This window comes from Chlamydotis macqueenii, chromosome 22 (assembly GCF_036417535.1).
Source record: "Chlamydotis macqueenii isolate bChlMac1 chromosome 22, bChlMac1.mat, whole genome shotgun sequence".
In the NCBI taxonomy this organism is placed as follows: Eukaryota; Metazoa; Chordata; class Aves; order Otidiformes; family Otididae; genus Chlamydotis; species Chlamydotis macqueenii.
This window is the reverse complement of record NC_141577.1, coordinates 3342952-3365801: the sequence shown is the minus strand read 5'-3', so window position 1 is coordinate 3365801 and position 22850 is coordinate 3342952. Positions and strand designations below refer to the sequence as shown.

Here is a 22850-nt window from a genome sequence, read left to right as displayed (position 1 = left end):
ATTAGCCTAAAACAAGGCCACCGGAGATCCCCGCTACGGAGGCGTGGTGCAGATCGCTCTCCTCGCAGCTCACGACCCCCGGCGCTGCCGACAGCGGCCGATGGAGACGTTTTCCCTCTCAGATCGCCGATATCCCTGCAGTCACGCTTGGAGACAGGCAGTACGGTTTTCACTGGATCACAATTTGGTTGCAGGTAGAAGCTTTGAAAACCTGCGCAGGAATCTTTGCGAGCGGTCTCCGAGTCGCTGCCCCGTGTGACGCGCAGGCGCTGGGCTCGCCACAGCCCGCAGCAGCAAGAGGCAGGGAACGGTCAGGACGATGCACGGGCTCATCAGGTACCAATGCATTACTCAGGCAGGACAGTGGGAAAAGTATGAGGTAAAGAGGTAAAGCCTGGGGTTTTAAGCTGGAATTGTACGGAAACGTTCGGGGGGCCCAGGTAACGCCTCAGAGTTCAGACACGCAGGCGCCAGATGAACACACGGAGAATCCCAGCCCCCCAGGTCTCTGCCGAGCACGTGGCACCTCCTCCTTCTCCCACCCCCTGCGCCCCTTCCCAAAGGTGGGATCACACAGGAGCTCAGGCCCGGGATGCTCTCTCCCCAGACATGTATGTTTTCCTCCGCATTTAACACACCTCAGTCTCCCACGGCATTTCATCCATGGTCAACGCTCACTGCTACGGGAAAGCTGCTTTCTCCTGGAGATCCTGTGCCAGGAACCTCCTTATCCCCCGGGACATCACCGAGAAGCGATGCCTAGTCATGCCTTAGTTCATTCCAGACAGGAACGGCCAGACCCCGTCACAGCTTCCCCACCCAGCACTTCAACTTTCTCCGAATGTGCTGGAACAACAGAGAAATTTGCTGTGAGCTGGAAACAGCCCCGAGTTTGCAAGGAGACTGGGAAAAAAAAAAGACTGGCTGCAGCTGGCCAAATTAATTCCCAGCATAACTCCAGTGAAGCCTGATTTTAACAGGCATTCAAAATAACGTGCTCTTTTCTTGCCCTTTGCATGTATAGAGAAAGGGAAGGTATTAACAACTCATTCCAAATCTTTGCACGGGTAATTAGCCATGTGGGTAGCGAAGTGCCCCGTGCGCTCGCGGGCTGGCAGGGGACCAGCCTTCTGCTCAGCCAGTTGGTAAACTTCTGCAGGAGGAAAACGGAGACGCCCTTCCCGGGATGCGTACAATGAACCACACTCTGAGGCTGGCAGGTTGAAAATAAATCGCCTGAGAATTTATCAGAAAGCCAAGGGTCATACCAAATTTTTTTTTTGTAAACTGGTTCCATGTAAAGATAATTGCAAGCAGAGTCTAATTCTGCAGGCTTTAATTTTCTTGTCTGACTAAGCAGACATAATTTACACCCATCAGTTGCAAATGGCTTCTCCCACCAATCCTAAAGATAGAGGGCTTTTTTTTTTTTTGGGGAAAAAAAAATAAATTATTTCCTACCTCTGCAGAAAGGGGATGAAAAATATATGCAAAGGCTCCCTGACACAAATACGTATTTCCACTCAGCCTAGTTCAAAAAATTATACTGCAGCAGAGAAAAGGGAGCACTTGACGGAGCTGACTGGCCAAAACAGCTTCTCCTGGCACGGGATGAACACATGGTGTGATAAAGATAATAATTTAAGCCAGCCTGTCTCACTCATTTGTTCCCTCTTGCCCTTTTCAGCCTGTAAGACACGCTGCAATCGTACAAACTCGCCTGCTGCTGTACAAGGCTGAGGAGCAGCCGGGGCACACGCAGCTCCGCACGCCCATGGGATGCTTTCACCCTCTGCTCACGTCGCCTCCAAAATGCCGGGTGGCTCTTGGCATCTCCCAAGTTCCTGCCACCTTGGGTGGCTCTGCCGGAGCGGTGCTGGGAGGCGCGCAGCCTGGTCTCTCGGCAAGTACCAGCCCACCTCTGGGTTCAAAACCGAGATCGCTTCAAAAGCAGCGGCTGATCAAAGGAGCCCCCGCTGCGGAGGTGCCCAGCGAGGGTCCCACTGCGTGGGGTTCGATACGAGAGCTGGCACGGATGTGGCCACCCCAGCATGGGCACCGGGGTGGCTGGACCACCTCCCACGACCTCCCACCACCCAACGCCACCCGAGGGTCCCGTGCTTCTGATGTCCCCTCTCGAGCAAAAGCAACCAGACCCCCAAGGGGCCGGTATCCCCCTGTGACAGTGGCTGGGTGCTGCTGTAAGGAAGCAGCTGGGTTCCTGCCGGGTACGCAACACCGCTGTGAGCCGGGGAGGACCTTTGGACAAGGAACACTGCGCCATAACTGGTAACTATAAAATCCAGATTCCTCCCCTTGCTCTTTTCTCACTTGAAGAGTCTCCATCAGCCTTAGTCAAACCAGCTCCAAGCAGGACAGGCTGGCAAACATCTCCAGTCGTCACCATTTCACCCAGGGCCACGTGCTGGCTCTCCCAGCACCGGCACAGCCCTCGTCTCACGCCCCAGGCCTGCCCCGGGGTGCTGAGGACCTGGCTGGATGGGTGGTGGTGAAGGAACTGGTGATGCAAACACCTCCCAGGTGAAGGAAGAGCCGGTTTCTGTCTCCTGCCAGCCAGGGGACACCGGGGACAAAGCCTCCAGCCCGTTCAGAGCCCAGCCGGGCACCCGGCCCTTGCACCCACAGCACAGAGGGGGCTCGCACAGCGGTGGGCAATGCCAACTGCTCCACAGCCGGGAGCGAAGCACGTTTCGATCTGTTCAGACACATGGACCCCACATGCGGCTCTGATCAGTTTTCCCACAGCGTTAGCCCCCCGCAAACACCCTGTACGAGAGCAGGAGCGCAGCACGCGGTACCAGCTCCCTTCTCGCTCTCGCAGCTTCTGCAGAGCGTTTCTGCTCCGGTTTGACAGGAGCTCGCGTTCTCCCAGGGCGTTTGCCTGACTTTCACAATAATATATTCAGCAGAACTGGATACATTTCAAACCAGCTATTACACCACAGTATGTTCCAACACAAATATATGCAGCGTAGTGCAGCAACAACTCTTCTAGGAGCATTGCTCTGTAACACAGACCGCAGGAAAAAAAAAAAAAAAACGCGTTTCCCTGCCCGCTCCGCCTGTGAGGGCCTACAGAGCCGACCGTTCCGCGCAACGCGCCGCCCCGGCAAGCCTGCACGGAACTGTTTAGAATAAGCCTGATAAAAATTTAAGCAGCAGGAAGCCTCCAGACGTTCCCATCATCTGTCCCGCAATATGTCGTACAAGATGCGGGTGGTTTCTGGCCCCTTCCTCAGCCCCTGGCCCCGAGAGCGGAGCATCGCGGCGCTGCAGCGAGATAAACCCCTGATTTGGGCTGTGAGCGAAGCACGGGAAACACAGCGCTTTTCCCATTACGGATTAAATGCTGAGTGGGAAGTAGAAATTTTTCCCCTCCACAACAAGCAAAACAGAACATAAAATTACAGTAAGCTTGTGGGGACAAGCGTGGTTTCTTGCTGTCTGCTTTCACAAGAGCTCCCAGAGCGCGGGCGGCACCATCACCCGTCCCGGCCGCTGGCGAGGCCTCGGTGCCTCTTGCAGCGACGAAGCCCTCAACAGACCCCAAACCCTTCGGGGCCACGCCGCCTTCTCCCCGGGGGCGCTGCACGTACAGCTCCCAATTATTTTGGAAGGAATCCTTACTGTATCTAAACGGGCCATTTCAAAAAAATAAAATATTGCGGCACACGCGGAGCCAGCGTTAAAATCAGAGCGTTAGGAGAAGGGAGATGAAACGAGCGCACAAGGAGACGGGAGAGGAAAGAAAGGAGGGATTCTTCATAACGGGTGAACCCGTGACCCGCTGGCTTAAATTTAATTTAGCAGCCCATCAATCAAGCTGCTGGGTGCCACAGCTGAGGCTGGCTGGGCCGGTTTCAGTAGAGGGCACTCCAGTCCCAGCAATCCGCGTTTCCAGCCCCGCTGTACGTTCTCTCCGGGATTTTAGGAGACGACTCCCGCACATGAATCTCGGTAATGGGAGCGCTGGGCCTCATCACTCACATCGATTGTAGTTACGTTACACCTGACGCATATAAATCTAAACAAAATGCATGTGGATGTCGCTAATCCAAACGAACCGGTTTAGATATCATTAAAGAAATAAAGCGAAGCCCCTTTTTCTTCATTAGCACAGAAAAATGCCATAGCTATAGAAATGCATATGTCTCTTTCTGCAAGGCTCATACTTCTGCTGCTGCTCTGAAGCATGAATCTTATTTGAAAAGGTCCTTTGTCAATCACCATTTTTCCCCAGATACTAATAATTCCAACATTTTTTCCACTTTTGCAAGCAGCTCCTTTTCATACTCAAGAATAAAATGTCTTACATTCATAGTCTTTAGAACATCCATAAATACACAGCTTTATTTGTAGGTGAGAGAACTGAAATTTTTATGTATATAAAAAAATAAAATGCATGTGAATGTCAGAGTCCTATCTGTGTAACAAATGGAGCTCTAAATACCACAGGTACTCCCTGCAAAAAGAGGCAGCAAGAAAGTCTCACACAGCCAAATACCCTCACAACAAACCAGGAATAACCAAATGACTTCCATGCTCCCACGTTATAAACACAGCAGAGAATTTGCACCAAGCGATACCGGGTGAAAAGATGAATTACAGCATTAAAGCTATTTTCACAGCAGTTGTGAACCGGGCAAATCCCTTATATTTTTAGCATCACTGTAACAGATCACGGAGGAACACCAAAGCCCTGCTGCTACCTCTGTCCTTCAGCAAGGCAACAGCCACCAGTTCCTGAGCAAGACCCCGTCCGCCCCTCGCCCCCTCCCAGGGCACGGCTGGCCGCCCACGGCCACGCTCCAGCCTGGGTCGCGGCACTCACCCGCACAGCGGCGCTGGGACGGAGCCCCGGTCCCACGAAGCGCTCCCCTGGTGTAGCAGGCAGATTCTCTTCCCTGCAGCCATTTTGTCTTTGCTGTAATTACATGCTAACGGCCCAGCTCCACCACAGCTGAGGGGGTCTGGCCTGCCCAGTAAAGGCCATTGCTTGCAGGTGTGGGCCCCAGGGCTGCGTACCCACAGGTAACGCACAAGGTCAAGCAGTCTTTGGGGGGCAGGGGGGAAATCTAAAGTAACTATGGTGCCACATCCAAAAGTAGTCTCCAAAATACCCTCTTTTCAACCAGGACATGGAGCCACTTGGGAGCCCCTTGGGGGGCAGCAGGACGCTGCTGAGCCACATGAAAGGGACAGGGCTGCGGGATGGCACGGGAACTTGGGAATACAAGGGAAAGGAAGCACAGCCATGATCTGCTACATGCACTCCCATTGCTTCGGGAAGGAAAGGCCACACAAATCTCAGGCAAGGAGACCTGCAGCTACAGAGCACGCCTCTGCCTGTGTCTGGGCTCATCCACTTTGGTTTGGTTTGGTATCCAGCTTCTGAGAAACGACTGCTCCTGTCCTGCCCTTCGGAGCAGCGCGGGCTTCTTCTCTGACCTACATACACGACAAGGACCGCTCACGACCTCCAGCCACCCATCAGATTCTAATCAAATAAATAAACTCTCTGTGCTGGCACCGCAGTAGGATCCAGGGGCTGAAGCAAAGGTTAGAGTCTTACTGGTGCCAACAAAAAGGCAGGAAGCAGCATCCTGACTCCAGCAAACATGTGTCATCCTAGCTACATTTTAACTTGAGCAGTCCACAAAATCCGAACCTCTTGTCCAGAGTCTCTGAAAATCAAACCCTCTTCTCTACATGCTGGAGTCTGCAAAGAGTAAAGACCAGGCACAGAAGAAAGAGCCCTCTCTGCCCTGTCCCTCCCAGTTGGTTTGTGGGGCTTCTTTATCTGCAGGTGCAGAGATTCACCAGGTTGTGACATTTAATTCTATAACGAGTTCACAGAAACTGCTGTCCTTCATTTAAGCAATAAGTAAAGAAAATTTCTTCCGTGCCCTTTTGCTAAATCTTATCCTTTTTGGTGTCAGGAGGGATAAAAATACCCTTATCATGAGACGCCCTTTTCTGTAACTCCCTCTGACACAGGTAAGATTTCCTGCTGGGCGTCGGGGCCTCAGCCTGCCCACACTGAACAGATCCCCTCTGAGCCCAAGCCGCACGGCGCTTTGAGGATGCTGAGCGGTGCCTTTGCCTCTCTGGGTTGACTCTTGGGGGGCAGTAAGAAAAAGTCTCCTCCAGCATGACATAATGCTGGGAGCCCCGGTCACGCTCAGGGTGCCTTCCCATCACCCCAGGTTACCGCCCCAGATCCCGAAGACTCTGCCAGCCTTTCCTAACAGTTCCGCGATGACGGCAGCTGGCAGACACCCCGGCCAATGCCCAGCTGCTCCCACCGCACGGAGGCAGCCGGGGATCGGACCTGGGCATGCAGGGGATCCCCGCGGGTCTGCCTCACCGCTGCGGTGTGCTCGCTGGGAGCTTCCCTTTGCGTTCTAGACCGATAATGATTTGGGTGCGTCCCCTCCTCCAGTTCTCACATCCAGGCAAAGGGAGGCTGGTCTGGGGCGGTTGCCTGAGCGCAGGACAGCCATCGGCTTTTCTCACAGCGCCGAGCTCGCTGCTGGGGAAAGCGACCGACAAGGAAAATTTAAAAGATGAACAGATAGGGAGTAATAGTATGTTTGTAAGAAAATTAAAGATTTGCCTTGCCGATGTTCCAGGCGATGTAGTTATCAGACAGCTGGCAAATGGGAGCGATTGGAAATGATGGAACAGATCAAATTATTTAAATGAGAAAAAATAAATTCGCCTCAGTCTAGCCCAGCGAGTTGACAAAGCAGCCTACTTATCCGGCGGCCCTTTGTCTCTGCCACCGAGGTCGTTAAACACCGGCCGGCCGCCCGCTCCCCGGCACCCCCGCTCCCGCCGCCCCAGTATCCGGTACCCGCTACCCGCCCGCCGGCCCCGGGCCGAGCGATGCTGCCCCGCCTGGCCCGGCGCCCGGCGGCGGGGACAGCGGGATCCCGGGGGCCGTAGGGGACAGCGGGACCCCCGGGGGACACCGGGGTCTGCAGGGGGCAGAGGGCCACTGGGACCCCCGGGACCCCCGCGCCGCCGTCCCCGCCGCCCCCAGCCCCGCGTCCGCCGACGTGCGGGACCCGCGCCGGCCCTGCCCTCGCCCCGGGGGAGCGGGCGGGTGTCGGGGGGGTGTGTGGGGGGGTGTGAGTGTGTCAGTGTGTGTGTGTGTGTGTGTGTGTGCACGCTCCACTCCGGGGCTTTGCGCGAGCCGCGCATCAGCGGTAGGAGGGGACAGAGCCGCTCCTGCGGGCGCACCGGCAGCCCCGGCTCCGCAGGTGCCGCCCGACCGGCACCGGCAGCGCACCGCCCCGCACGGCTCGGCTGGGGTCAGTCCCGCACGGCTCGGCTGGGCTCGGTCCCGCACGACTCGGCTTGGCACGGCTCGGTCCCGCACGACTCGGCTTGGCACGGCTCGGCTCAGCTCGGCTCGGCACGGCTCGGTCCCGCACGGCTCGGCCCGGCGCGGAGCTGTGCGGGGGCCGGCCCGGCGCGGCCGCACTAAGATGTGCCATGAGCGGTCCGGCCTCGGCGCCCGCCGCCCGCTCCGCCTGAGCCCCGGGCAGCAGCCGCCCGCCCCCGCGCTGCCCCTGGGGCCGTAGGGCCGCCCCGGCCCGCGCCCTCCCCAACGATGCCCCATCTCTGGCCGGCTCTGCGCGGCGTGCTCTGGGAATACTGGGCAGCGCTCCTGGTCGGCGGCTTCTGGGGCCACTGCTCGCACGGGATGCCGCACGTCATCCGGATCGGTAAGGCCGCCGCCACCCGCGGGCACCGGCCGCGCCAAGTTCGGGACGAGGCGCCGGGGCGGTGGGGGGGGGGGGTGGGGGGGATGCCCGGTGCCGGGCAGGCGGCTGCCGGCGGGCGCGGGGCCGAGTCCCAGTGCGGGGCTGGATCCGGGGACTGGGTACCGGTGCGGGGCAGTGCGGGGCTGGGTCCCGGCGCGGAGCTGTGTCCCGGTGCGGGGCGGTGCGGGGCTGGGTGCCGGTGCGGGGCTGGGTCCCAGCGCAGAGTGGTGCCGCGCCGCTGCCAAGGGGGAAGCACGCCCGGTGCGAGCAGCCGTCCCGGGCACGGTGCAATGGGGGTGCTGGGCATCGTGCAAAGAGGAGACGGGGTGCTGAGCCCCCAGAGATGGGGTGATGCTCTGTCCCTAGAGAGGGGGGATGCTGGACCCCCAGAGAGGGGGGATGCTGTGTTCCCGGAGAGGAGGGATGCTGGACCCCCAGAGAGGGGGGGATGCTGTGTCCCCGGAGAGGGGGGATACTGGACCCCCAGAGAGGGGGGATGCTGTGTCCCCGGAGAGGAGAGATGCTGTGTCCCTGGAGATGGGGGATACTGTGTCCCCGGAAAGGAGGGATGCTGAGCCCCCGGAGAGGGGGGATGCTGTGTCTCCGGAGATGGGGGATGCTGTGTCCCCGGAAAGGAGGGATGCTGAGCCCCCGGAGAGGGGGATGCTGTGTCCCCGGAAAGGAGGGATGCTGAGCCCCCGGAGAGGGGGGATGCTGTGTCTCCGGAGAGGGGAGATGCTGGACCCCCGGAGAGGAGGGATGCTGAGCCCCCGGAGAGGGGGGATGCTGAGCCTGCTACAAGGAGGGCTGCGGTGCCTGGTGCGAGACGAGCTGCTGTGCCCCTGGAGACGGGGATGCTGTGCCAGTGCAAAGAGGGTGCTGTGCCGCTGTGCGGAGGGGTGTTGAGCCTGCTGCATTAGGGGTGCTGTGCAGAGGTGCTCTGACCCCGGGCCAGGGGTGGCCGGCACAAGGCGCAGGCAGCCCGGGGGGCTGCGGCACAGAGCCCCGCTGCCCGGAGGGTGCCAGCGGGCTAGCTACGCCGCAGCCGCTGCTGAGGGCCAGGCGTGTTCCATTAAATCACTGAGGTTCTGGGGAAAATGAATTTTTAATAATGTTACATAAAGTAATTGCACAGATAACAGCTTGGGAAAGAGTCTACGATCTTTCTTTTTCTAATTAAACGAGATACTTGTTTTAAGCATGTCATGTAAAGAACAGCACTGATTCTCTGTTACATCTCTGTACTTCGCCATCGGTACACATTCCCAGGGATTTGCTGGCTGCTCAGTAAAAATTATAAGGACAGGTTTACTCGTCTTTTCAGGGACCAAATTCTAACCCAGAGAAACTAGTGAAAACTGAATAGATTTGTGAATATTTACAAGTGGAAAAAAATGGGTCTTATTTATCCCAGTGCAACTGCACAGCAGCAATGTGAAAGCCAGCAAGAGAAAAATGCTCGTCCTGGGAGACAGCCGCTTTCTGAAGCGAAACGCTGTCACCTCCAGAACGGTTTCGAGCGGCGGCGTGGCCCAGAGCCTCTCGCGGGCAAGGGCTCGGTTCCTGCAGCGTGAACATCTGCTCTGCCCTGGGCTTCTGCGAACCAGGCACCCAGGCAGACGCGGTCCTGTGCGCTGCCGTGCCAGGAGGGCTGGTGGGAGAGGTTAACGGGCGGCCGCTGGGGCCTGCCGCCTGCAAACTTTTGCCAGAGCCAAGCTGCTCAGCCGCAGCCGGGGACAGCTGGAAATGTGTTCTGCAACAGAAACCCGCTCCCGGGAGAGCTGGGCTGGGGCACGCCGGGCTTCGCCAGCGCCCTGACTCCCACAGCCTGGCCCCACCGCCAGCACCCAACGGCTCCCAGGGCGCAGATCCCGTCGGGACCGTGAGCCGTGTGCCTGGGGGGGCTGTCGCAGGCGGGGTGCTGGGCTTGCAGCTCTCCCTGCTTTCGGCTTGGCAGCAGCAGGGCTGATTCTTGGTGGCCAGGCCCAGCGCGGTGCCAGGCTGGGGCTCCGGAGGCGGCGTGTGAGGGGCTGCTGCTGCGCAGGTGGATGCAGGGGAAGGAGCTGAGTCGTCAGGGTGGGGGCTGCGGAGACCCCCGGGAATGCCAGCGTGGCTCGGGGGAGCTGTGCAGGCCCGGGGTTTCCCTGTGGAGACGTTCAGGTCCAGGTGCCTCAGCTGTCCTGAAAATGGATTTTCTAGACAGGGCACAAAGCAATTGCACAAAAGGACAGAGGAGCTTTCAACACAGACACCGCTGCCGGCCCTTCACCGAAATCACTCGGGATTGCTGCGGCTCTGCTCCCTTGGCCCGCAGCTCGCGGCTCAGCTTGGAGGCCGCCCCAGGCGCGGGGGGCACAGGGCTGGGCTGCCGCAAACCCCTGCAGTCTGGGGGAACACCGCCTCTGCCAGCGCCGCCTTCCGCGGGCCGACATGCTGAGAAACACCCCGGCGCCCTGCACCTCGTTCAGCCTCTTTCTTGATCAGTAAAATAAGAAACTTAAAGATCAGAAAAAGGCTTTAAACAGAGCTGCAGGGAGATCTATGTTTACCTTCACTCTCAGCTAAAGCTGGCAGAATTTTGATCTCTTTTTCAGCCCTCTAAAAAATTGCAGCTTTTTGCCCCTGCATTAATTTGTGCAAAGCTGCCCTGGCTCTCAAGTAATTCTTTTAATTATTAGGTTACGCCAAGTCGTGGAGAACACTCAAATAAGTATTGTTTTAGAACTGTAAATCAAACCAGAGAGAAAACAGGTAACTTTTCAATGCTCTCTTGTTTTCCTGTGAAGCTATTAAAATAAATACAGGGAGAGATCTAAGAAAGGGAAGGAAGAGCCAAAAGCGCTCTTTCTCTCAGGAGTAAAATATAAATATTTAATCTACACATAATCTATACATATACACGTACAAAGGAAATCTGTGCCTCATTGCTGGATTTTTTTTATTAAGTAGGAATTTGTATCTGATGCTTATTCAACAGCTGTTCAATTATTACGCAATCTGTTAAATATTTGGAAACGCTGTATCAGAGAACACCACCAGCTCTGCCGCACGCGCACGGTGCTCGATCCAGCGCCGCGTTACCCCAGTGTAACGACAGACACCCGTAACGGTGTGAGCGGCGTTACTCCGTATTTACGCCACCATGACGGAGAGCAGTCGGCGATTCCTGCGGATGAGATGGGTGAGATTGCACCTCTTATTAAGGGCTGCACTGAGCTGAGTGCAAGATGATGAAGCTAGGGTAGATAGCCTAGTTATCTAACCTTTCTCTTAGATTAAAAAGCAGCGGTAGCACCCCTTCCAAGTGCCAGCCGAGAGCTTGATGCCATTTTGTGGAGCCCGATGGCACCGGCCCTGACAAAGCAGCGCGGGATGACTGGAAGCGGCGTGGCACGTGGCGCCTGACGGGCTGGCGTTGCGCAGCAGACCGGTTTCAATTGCCGTGCTTTGCTGAAGCATCATCAGAAATTACTCGGAGCGATTATTTTGATGGATGATGTGTTAGCAACATATACGTGCAGATCAGATGGATGCCAGCGATTGGAGATTAATACGGAATTGTAAAAAATAGACCACAGGAGCCGTCAATCCAATTTTAGCGCTTGCATTTGTTGATTAGTGGGTTGGTTTGTATTCAGGTGCTGCTGAGGGGCTGGCACCAGCACGGTGCAGCCCCGCTGCCGTCGTTTCCCTTGGCCCCCGGCGCAAGCAGCGCGTGTCACCCCGTCACCGGTGGGGGGTGGTGGGCAGGGTCCCCAGCCTGCCCTGTGCCTGGGACCCCCACACCCCTTGCCCCTCCTCTGCAGAAGGGCTCTGTGCCTGGGAGGGTTTCATTTTGTTTTCTGCATTTTACAAGGAATCACCTTCACCTCCGGGTTCTCGCTCTTGTTCTGGGTTGTTTTGCTAAGGTTATATTCCCGCTGATATTTGTGGCAATAATTATACTTCAGGCGTGTTTGACAGTGCCCCTCTTGTGTCACTGAAGTCGCTGTGAGCAGGACTGGGCTCCAGCTAAGCTTTTAAGCAAACAGTCCTGCACGGAGGAATTCATCGGGTTTTATTTCTCATAGTCTCTTTCTAAGCGGTGTTTGTGCAGAGAAGGGGTCAGGGCATCGATTGTTTGTACGATTTGCAAGAAACACAGAAAAGACAATCAAATTGGATTGGAGTCTGTGTGGGAAAAAAAAATCATTGATTATTTTACATAAATACTCAGAAAACAAATTCTGTGGATAATTATCCTCCTCTGTGTGATTGGCTTTTCTGAGGCTTATTATGCCTGCCTGGAATTTTATTTTGAAATCACCTTCCCACACTCTGCAAAAGCAGTTTTATTTTTAAAAATAAAGGCAAAAGCAGGCTTTTCCCGGCTGGAAAAGGCAGCGCCCAGAGGGCTGGGAGCTGCGTGGTTCCGGGGTGCGTGGCTCCTCAGGAAGGCAGCTCCAGTGTTTGCCGTTGAGCTGCAGCTCGCCGCAGGTTTGGCCGCTGCCTTCGGGGAGGGGTGGCAGGGTGGCCGCACTCCAGCTGTGGGTGGCAGTGGGTGTGCAAGGGGCCCACCTGCACCCACTGACCCGTGGGTGGGGGCTTCTCCCCTAGCAAACGGGGCGCGCGCTGGCCCAGACTCGCCTTGTTATCCTTTTCCTCTGAGGAGCTGCAGGGAGTCTTTGCCCGCGGCTGGAGCCTCCCCTGGGGGTCCGGGGGTCACACGTGCGAAGCAATGAGAGATTTCTCTCCGTGGCTGCGAGGTGATGCAAGGTGGTGGGGCAGGAGCAGGCAGAACGGGAACTGCGATCGATACGCTTCCCCCTCCCCGGAGCAAAGAGCTCCAGAGACGGCTTCACAGCCCCCGAGACCAGTCTGCAGGCTCAGAAACCCTGACCGGGGGCACCTTCCCTGCCCTCTGCGCCCCAGTTTGGAGGTCAAGCAGGCAGAAGGCAGAGTCGGGTTCCCCTGGCCCAGGCGCACGCAGCCGAGGGCCGGGAGCGGGCTGGGACGGAGCCCCGCGCGCTGCGGGTGGGGAGCTGCGGCCGTGCCGATGGCATCTCGCACGACGCCTGCGATGAGCATCCGGCCCCCGATCCTCCTGGGGCCAGGCAGGCTGCTGCAGGATCCTGCTTCCTGCGTGTTCGCTGTTGCAAGTACGGTGCTATTTTTTTGTTTGTTTGTTTCGTTTTTCCTGGGTTTAAATCGCTCGATTGCTCTTGTGGCTTCTCCTGCATTTTCACGTGTTTTTCTGTGGCCGTGCACCCACTGCTCACGCATTTAACGGTTGATAAAGTTATTTCAGGTCATGAGATGCTTTGTGTGTCAGATAACGTGTTCTAGTAATTCAGCAGGATATAAGGGTGGCAGTGTAAATTGTTTTGGTGGTAAATTAATTCTGAATACATTTGAATAACAATGTTACCTCTTTATCACAGAATAGTCTAATTATTTGATCTTGGCATCCTCTTGAGAACTTCATACAGGAAATTAAGATCAAACCACAAACGAGAAAAAAAAATAGACCCTCATTCATCATAGGGCAGGAGTAGCACCAAAATAAACAGACCTACTTAGTGCGGGGCTGCTTCCTCAGGGCGGGCGCACTCCCCCGACCGCACACGCCAGCGCGTCGACGTCCCCCGTGGGCTGGAGGCGGCAGATTTACCCAGAACCTGGGTGGTGATGGAGCCTTGCGTGGACTCCGTGCGCTCGGACGGCCACGGCGGCTCTGCCGCGCGCCTGGCACTGCTGCCGCGCCGGGGGACACGCGCCTGCGCAGGGAGAGCCGCCTGCTCGGGCCACGCTGCATCACCGGCGGGTGCAAATCCACTGCCACCGCCTCAGGCTTCATTTCTCCATCTCGGGATGTTTTTATTGAGGAAACTGAACAAAGGTTGATATTATGAAAAGATTTCTGTAAAGCCTTCAATGACGCAGTCATGCACAGAACAATCCTGAAAGTAATTCAATCCCCAGCAAGGTTGGGTCTCTCCCGTCCTGGTAAATGACGTGCTGCAGCTTCACTAAATTAGCAATCCTAAACGAAATCGGGTTTTCCCTTCTCTCACCTGCAGTCAGCACGAGGGCAGAAGCGTCGAGGCGCAGCAGAGGAGCACGGTGCCTCACCCTGCCCCGTGCTGCGGCCACCTCCCTCCACCTGCCCCGAACGCCGCGTCCTTGCCTTAGCGAGCATCCCCGAGTGCCAGGCGTTTGTGTGGAGTAGCTCTGCTAGAACAGCTCCGACGCTGGAGTCTCTCACGGAGACACAATATCAAATAAACCCCGCCGCCGCGCAGCCTGTTTGTAGCAAGCGTTAAGCCTCGTAATCCAATGTCGTGCGTTTCTCCAGCAGCTCTGCCGTGCAATCTCCTTCCCCTCATTTTGGCTGGAGGTTTAATAGGATGCCGTCTAGACTTCTTTTTTCCCTTTGCATACTTAGAAGACAGGCTGGTGGAAGGCTCTGGGCGAGGCAGATAACGAGTTGAAAGCATCCGAACTCCACGGGCGGGGGGAGAGAGGCAAATGTTGGAGAGGAGCTGAGGGCTGAACACGGGGATAACAACCTCGCCACGGCGATGCTGCCCGAGGGAACAGATGTGAAATGAGGCGTGCTGGTTGTCCTGGAGCCATGAGAGCCACAGTTGCTGTACCTGCATGGGGGATCCTGACACTCCAGCAGGGAATACCGGGGCTCTGGGCCCGTCGGAGACCCAAGCTTGTTTTACCAGCTGGGATTGTCTCGCTTTGGGCTGATGTAGAGGGGATTCAGATGCGGTGGGTAAAAACAGGGATAACGTGCTGGTATTGATCACTGATAATAAAGCCTAAAATAGATGCAGGTCCTTACTACAAGCAAGAGCTCTAGAAGCAGGTGGAAGGCTCAGTTCAGTGCCCTGTCTTTGCTCCAGCACCAGCTCTCTTTGTGGCTGCCCACCCCCCCGCCCCCCGCCTTGCCATGTCACCCCGCAGGGAATCTCCCTCCGACTTTGCAGTGTCATCTCCCAGGCTGGCACCACGAGACGCTCGCTGTGTCGGGCGTCCCCTGCGTGTTCAGCAGCGTCGGTCCTTGCGCTTTAAGTCTGCAGCAAGACATCGTGCATGAACACACAAGTAGGGATGCAACTGCTCCGTTAGTTCTGGAAGGTAATCAGGAAAATGCCGTTTGGTGGCAAACACCGCTGAGGAGAGCGTGGGGTACCCACGCGTCAGAGGCAATCCCCAGTGCTGCTCTGAGCCTCCCCCTGCTCAGCAAATCATTCACTTTCTGCAGCCATGTAAATACGGAGAGGAAAGCAAACACCGGCCACTGGCAACCTTGCTGTACCTGTAGTATTTCATATTTTAGCCCAGGGACCTGGTCAGAGCTTGGATTTTGTTGCTGTGCCCCAGCAAACAACCTACACCCCTCAGCCCGGGGTCAAATTCATGGAATAAAAATCAGCATCAGGAAGTGGTGAGGGAGCAACCGGCACCTTGGTGGGGATGCAGGAAAGGGGAGCTGGACAGCCCGAGCCGGGCAGAGCAGCGCGCTGTGCAGCCTCAGGTACCAAGGCACCCGAGGGGAAGAGAGGGTTTCCTTGGTGATCACAGAGGTTAAAGTACTGAGATGAAGAGGACGCTGTGAGAGCGGTGGAATAAATCTGCCACAATGCTTAACAGTGCAACAGGAAAAGAGGAGGGAAAAGGAAATACAAGATTTCTGGCTTCTTGATGAGAAGTTCCCTAAAGGGGGAGACTGCAGCCTGGCATGAGGAGGAGAGAGACTGCACAGCGATGGCTCCCATGAAAAGTCACTAACCGCACGACGGTGATAAACCAGACAGACCTGGGCACAGGAGATTTTGGGAACAGGGCTCTGGTTCTCAGCTGCAATTTGCTCCTGTCTGTGCCCTTTAGATTTGCAGGTAAATGCTCTCCCAGGCAGCCTGGAAGATGCTGTAACACATTTTGCCAGCTGCCTGGGCGAGAGCACAGCTTTGGTATGAGATGGCTCACTTGAGTATCGCACCGTGGGAGCAAAGGGAGCTGTCCTGCCCCTGCCAGCCCCCCTGCCAGCTCCGGGCACACCCATGGTCCAGGCAGTGGGAGATGCTCCTCCGCCTTGCTCCGGACACCAGTGCTGCCCGTGAAGGTCTGTGGAGGCTCCGCTTGGTGCCTGGCTCAGCCCTCAGCGCTGCCAGGAACTGATGCACCAAAGATGCACCCCCAGCTGGAGAAAAAGCTCCCAGCTTGCATTTTTATCTCTGAAGGACAGCCTGGCCTTTCACTGAAGTCTAAAGAGCACACCAAAATAAAGAGTATTTGCACCTCGGATTAGGAGTTCGGTCTGTGGAGTTACTGAGCCAGAAAACCATCCCTGTTCAGGCAAGGTTTTAAGCAGACAGATAAACCAGCTGATATCAAAGGAATAAACAAAGACTTAAAATCACAGAACCATTCAGATGAGTTCTTGGGACTTGCACTTTGCTCATCACTCTGGAAACTGGGCACCCAGGGATCTCCACCACGGGGTGTCCGGATTCCCAGGTACCAGAGCACCGAGCGCCTTACAAGGGCTTTTGCAAGTGAGTGATTGAAATCAGCCTTCCACCCTTGACATCTGCAAACGGGAGCTTCAGGAGCATTCATCACACCACAGCAGCCGTTCGATGACGTTGGGTCGCTGCAGCATGTCCTTCCTTCAAACTGGGGCCTGAGAGGTGGACGGGCCAGCTCTTTGGCCTCGCCGGTTCCCAGGTGAACAGGAACATCAGCCGCTCTTAAAATAACAGAGCTGGTACTGCAAAATCCAAACTCAAATAAAGACGCGGAAGGGTTTGGTGAGAGAACAGCGTCAGCTGTGGGCGGCTTTCCCCCGCTTTAATGAATAGATGGCTGACAGCTCGTACTTATCTCCCAGGATGAAGCAGTAAATAAAATCTGGTATAACCCACAAATTTAGCTGAGTTACGGCTGTCTATTGGGACTGACGTGTTAGACTCGTTGGGTAGTTTTGCGGGAATTCCAAGCGCTCAGAAGGATTCACAGCCGTGATTTCAAATTCCACCCCCTGCGAGACACCGCGCCCGCCCGGGTGCTCGGGCTGCGGGAAGCTTTCCCTGGCTGCAGCAGCAGGTGGGCGTTGGAAACGGGGCTGGTTTTGGTGTGAACGGAGCAAATGGCCACAGCACATCCATTTTCAGATGGAGGACGGGCACCGACGTGGCTTTGGGAGCAGCGCACGCTACCCCTGCACCTCCGGCTTTGCTCTCCGCGTACGGAGCCGCACTGCGAAGGCGGAATGATGCCTGCCAAAGGGAGCTGCTCTGCTGGAAAGTTGGCCTTTAAGTTGTCAGAGAAGAATAATGTGTGTGTCTGTATGGCTACGGTGTCTGGGAGTTTGAAAAAAAGATGGCTGTTTTCATTGTCGCGTAAAGAAAGGATTTCTTTAGCCAAACAGGTGCTGCTCGGTCCGAATCGCTCTGATTCATGCCTCACTGGAGAGGAATTATTAATCTCTCTGCACAAGGGTGGCTGGTATACGCTTTCAAGTAAAAATTAGAGGAGATCAAGATTGTTTCCTGACAGTTTCTCTAACCATTTGTGTTTTTATATACACGGAAAGAGTAGTGACAGTGCACCAGGGGCTGCTGCCGTTCGGGTGACATCGCACCGCAGCATGAGCAGTGACAGGGTCGGGGTCCTCTGTGCTGGAGAAGGAAAGACAAAGTACCCGTGAAGAGCTCAGCATCCGCTACTCTCTCATTGCCGTCTTTGCCTTCTACTTCCCAGCGCGGGCAGCAGAGTTTCTTGGGCAAGAAGGCGGGTTCCCGCGAATCCGGGTATCGGCCTCCCGGGGCGGTGGCAGACCCGTAGGACCCTCGGCAAACACCGTGTTCACTCACACAGATTGGAGCACTCGGGAGCCACAGGAACGCTAGGCATCAGGATGTGACCTGGAGATTTTTAGAAATAACTCAGCTCGGCAGTATCATGGCCATAATTTGCAGGAATATTTGTATTCCCTCCTCCAGATACCCGTTTCAGGAGGGTTATCACAGACCATTTCAGATGCGTTTCCCCAGAGGACGCACCCAGCCGTTAGGTATCTCCTCTCTAAAGCATGTCGGTTAGCTTCGCTTTTGCTGTTATTTACTAGCACTGCCATGAGGCATTTCAACAACATGCTTTGCCTGAGTTTTTTAGAAGCCTCTGACTTCACCTAGTTCTGCTCCTTTCCTTCGGAAGCAGAAGGTAGATGGTTTCTCTAAGTCCCAAATGTTCCATTTTTCATTTTTATTTTCCTCTGTTCTCCCTTTTTGCTCCAATTCTTGTGATGCTCCCGCTCCCTCTGCTCTGCTCTCCCTCCGCACCCAGTCGCCCGGGTGCCTGCCGAGGCTGGTGGGCACGGGCAGGTTCCCGCCCTCCCTGCGCCGACGGTGCGGGTGCTCCCCAGTCCCGAGCCCAGCTCGCGGCAGGCTGCACCCAGCAGAGCCGCCGGGCACCCTCCTGTGTGCCGCAGCATTCTGGGGCACTTTCTTCCTCTCCGGTGATCTTCTGGGGGGTTCCCTTGCCGGGAACGGCCAGAGTGGCCCTGTGAGGAAGGGTCCCTTCTAGAGAGCTCTGGGAAGGAAACGTGGTCATTCAGCACCGCAGAAATGCAGGGCGTTGTTCCTTCATGGGATGTGCAGCAAAAAGTACATATGATTAACCTTAAAAATATAAGCTTTTTCTTTGCATGTGCAAGACAGATTTATACCGTTTTCTCCTTCTTTTTTAACACTGGATTCTTAGGGCAGACAGTGATTTATTGAATAATCAATTTCCTTATCTATGTAATACATTGAAGTGATCCATCAATGCCAGATAACCAATCCAGCCTGGGATTTGAAGCGCACGAGAGTGCATGGATGTGTACTTGTATACATATTTTCATCCTGTATTGTTGTCAGGCCAAATAACGTCTCCCTTTCTATGCTCCTTTTTCAGTGACTTTTGTTTATGGTGTGTAAAAGGAAATCACGACATTATATTACACCTTGTAAGTTTTACAGTACTTGAGAGGTTTATGCGGTAGGAATGTAAAGGGCAATGCAATAATGCAAAGGGCAGTGAGACATTTCTAAGCACAGAAGGATACACACGGAGCTGCAGAGATAAATCTGGGTGGATAATCATCCCAGAGTGTCTCCTATTTATGAGAGAAAAAGACATTCACTGCAAATCACGCTTCGGGTCACTTTTGCCCTGGTCTCTGGCTCTGCTTTGCATTCTAGGCTGCTTAAATTCTTGTTAATCTAATTTGGGATCTCTGTCCCGCTCTGCTGCCCGTGCTCTGCCACGGCCCGTGCCCAGCGCAGGTGGGCTCGCCCCCGGTGAAGGACGGTGAATTCCCAGTCCCTTACGTGGGTCTTGTCCAGTGCAAGGACTTGAGTAAATGGAAGAGAGTGTGGCTGTCCTCTGTGAGTCAGGAGAGGGTTGGTCTAGAGAACTAACTGCGGGAGGAAGCAAGAGGAATCAAAATTGCCACGCCTGAAGCTTATAGGTAGTTTAGGTGAGGAAGAAGAGCCGGGGCAGAAAACTGCCTCTGAGAACAGGCCTGGGAACTTTAGCAAGTGACTGTCTGTACGAAGAGAAAAACTTCACGGCACCTTTGCTGTTGTTGGATTTCTCAAACAATCCAGCAATGCATCTTTCTCAAAAGTGAATGTTCAGAATTCAGCATTTGTAATTAGCGGCAGAATTGGAGACAAAAAGGCATTACTTTTTGAGGTCAAGATAAGTTTTAGATATAGGTCACTGTTCTCTGTGCTCCATTTAAAATCCAATTTTTTGTTTTGTGGGCTTTCGATGGCGGAAACACTGATGATTATGCTATCTCCACATGTTCAGTACTTTCTGTTGAAGGAAGATTTTGCCTTAATTACTTCCAGTTTTCACTGTCTGGCACGGAGGCAGGATTTTCCTGATTTGAACCATCGCATCAGCAGTTGAAAACTTAACTGGAGATGAGAAATCTGGCGATGTGGCAAAGCCCGGTGGAGTTCCCAGGGTGCGGAAGCGGGCTGAGGGCTGGCATCCTGCTTCCCCTCCGCACCACCTTTCCCGCAAGGCGCTTTTAACGCCTGCGCTCGGCACCTCAAACCGCAGTTTGCAAACCCGGGGGCAGGCACGCACCTGGGATGAGCGGAGGGGAGAGGAGAAGCCACGGGAAAATCCTCCGATCCCTCGTCCCTCTCCCCTGCCCCCCAGCTCTGCAGAGCCGCAGCCTCACCAGAGCTGGCCGCAGAGACCTGCACCTCCCGCAGCTCGGGATGCCATCACTATTCCATTTTTTTTTTTCGCAGTAATGCTATTACCATTTTAAGTTGAAACAGGGACCTGTAAAAAAGAGGTTCTTGTTTTAAATTTCTGGTCTATAAAATCTTAAAGATCTGTTCTTCCTTTATAGGGAAAGAAAACCATTTTCTTCCTCATTTTATGCACTTTTCTTCTTAGGAATTTTTATTTCTGCAAGATCGGTTTTTGTCATCTTTACTTAGAAGAAATTCAAAACGAGTCCTTGGACGTTTAGCTTCAGGGTGATATCTAGGCTGGGCTCATAATATTGGAATGGAAATAGGACCTTTAGTTTCTTTTCCTATTCATCGACACCACGGGGAAAGGGTTATCCAGAAAGCATGGTGCGGGATCTCAGATAAGCCGATAATATTTTTTAAAATGTGGAGCTTGTCTTTGCACAGATTATCAGCTTCACTTAAGATTAAAGTTATAAATGAAAGTGTCGCGCAGAATCAACCCTGTGTTCTTCCAGCAGCTCCCTGCAATCCCAGCGGTGCGTTTCGACAGACAGAACCAACTTTGTACCTGGGCCCATCTATTTAGGAAATGGTCAGCAGAAAGAGAGTTATATCCACATTTACTTCATTTTCTTACACATTAAAGAAATGGCGGTGGTGATTTGAGGAAAAACATTAAATATTTTCCTGTCTGCAGTGTAACTTCCTCTGTTGAGTGGGGCAATTCCAGTTGCTGGATCCATTTCCCCCAGTTAGAGGGAGAGCAATAGCACACCAAAATCTGAAACCCGGCCCGATTTGCCTATCCTCATCTTTACGTGATGAATGTGCATTTTGTTGTAGGACTTTTTGGAGGCAATTCTAACCTAATTAACTTTCACCCTCTTTCCTCCTCTGCCCGAAGCAGCGGCTCAGCGCCCCGCGCTCCCGCAGCCTCGCTGGGGACGTCCCGCGGCAGAAGCGATGCCGCGCGGTCTGCCCCGGTGACAGCCCCGGGCCCCTCGCGTGGCAGCTCCCCGCATGCCTTCTGCGCTTGGGATGCCGAACGCCGCTCTTCACCCTCTGGCCTCAAAAGCGGAGGGGAGAAATTAATACAGCTTAAATCTTGAACTGCTGTACTTTCTCCTATTTTAAGAAAAAAACTCCTTTCACAGGCTTCCTCAGCAGCTGGCTGGGATTGTCGCTTATTGCCAGTGCTGGGAAACAAACCCAGCAGTTCCCAGTATGTTCCGTGTCCCCGAAAGCTCCTGCGAGGTGCCACCGGCCCGGTGACGGCACTGCTGGGCGCACACCGCGCTGCCTGCCCCGCTCGGACGGGTGGGTGTGGGAGCACGGCTCCCGGCCTGGTGAGCGGTATCCTGTACCGGCCCAGGAGGCTGAGCGCCGGGTTTTGACTGCGTTATTAAGGTCAAGCTATGGGGTTACATGGCTCTCTGTGCTCTGGGAGTGTTTGTGGGGAAACCTATTTCCATATGAACGATGAAAGTTTATGCCAACAGGACGGTAATTCGTAAATTGTTGTGACAGCAGCGTTTTGAAAGAAAACACAGAGAAACCGAGGCAATAAAACTTGCCATTAAGGGAGTGGACTTGTGAGTCCTGGAAAGAATTCTTGTCCACAGATTATTTATGATCATTACACACCAAAATGTGTTTTTGCATTTTTATTGCTAGCAAATTACTTGTAAACCCACTGGGGAGCTAATGATTTTTCCTTTGCGGCTATGCTACTTCATTTCAGTTTTATACATACATTTTTTGCGACCAGTTAAGCCATCACTTTTGATTTATAATAACAATAATCATTTCTGAATCACCGGGATGTTAAAGGGTTAACCGTCCTTTGATTTCAGCTGACAAAAACTACATGACAGTGATGGATTTCAGGGGTAGAATGGCTGGTGGTGCCTGGGCAGGTTTATCTCCGGATTGCTTTAATGGTGCTAACTACCTCTAACGAGGAGCTGGGGTTATTGATGTTCCTCAGTAGCTTCCCATTAATTTTACAGCGCACTTGGTTGAAGATTCCCGATTTCTCGGCTTCCTCATTAGCATTACCTGTTCAACAGTGCGGAGAAATGGAAGGGACTTACTTCAGAAACGAGCACTGGCATTCAGGTTCCTTTATAGGAGGAGAAAAGGAGCAGGGAGCTCTGGGCAGCTCCGATGAGAAGGTGGGACAGGGGCAAGAGCTTTGAGACTTCCCGGCCTCCCCGCCGCAGCCAGCCAGCGCAGGTCTGCGGGGGCTCGGAGCCCCGAGCAGCAGCTCTGCGCATCCCCCTGCTCCCGTGCCGCAGTCGCTCAGGGCCGGCCGCTGGCGCTAGCGTCACCCCAAGGGCCCAGCTCTCCCCTTTCCATCCTGGGCTGCCGAGAGCAGCAGGGAGCTCAAGATCAACCTTAGCACGAAGGTCAAGTGAGCCCTAAATGCCTCACTGCCATGGCTGCCGGGCGGATCGTGCCCGTAGTTTCTGAGGCGCTGTCTGAGGAAGACCCTCCTGGTGCATCGCAGGGCCCAGAGCTCGGTGGCCGGCCTGGGGCTGTCCCTCCGGCTGTCCCTCTGCCCCCATCGGGAATTCCCTGGACACCGGTAGCAAATGGATGGAAACGTTCCTTAGGTTTTGGGGATGGTGGGACGTTTGTATGTTCATCACCAATGTCGGTGACAAAACCAGCACACGACTAGTTGCATTTTTGATCGTAATACAGCGATTTGTTAGAGCTGCGTTTCCTTTACAGATTTTCAAAGTCTTATTTCTAGAAAAGTGTTTTTTGATCTTTCATTAGCTCCTCTTCT

At 54.6% G+C, this 22850-nt stretch overlaps 1 protein-coding gene across 2 annotated transcripts in view; it reads left to right on the top strand.

The window, feature by feature from the left end:
• The first annotated feature begins 7594 nt into the window (after positions 1–7594).
• GRIK3 (glutamate ionotropic receptor kainate type subunit 3) overlaps positions 7595–22850 on the top strand; it is a 113867-nt gene continuing 98611 nt past the window's right edge. For both annotated transcript variants that reach the window (XM_086764890.1, XM_086764889.1), the window contains exon 1: positions 7595–7754. In XM_086764890.1, coding sequence (XP_086621016.1) covers positions 7640–7754 — 115 coding nt within the window. In that variant the 5' untranslated portion in view covers positions 7595–7639. The remainder of the gene's footprint in view (positions 7755–22850) is intronic.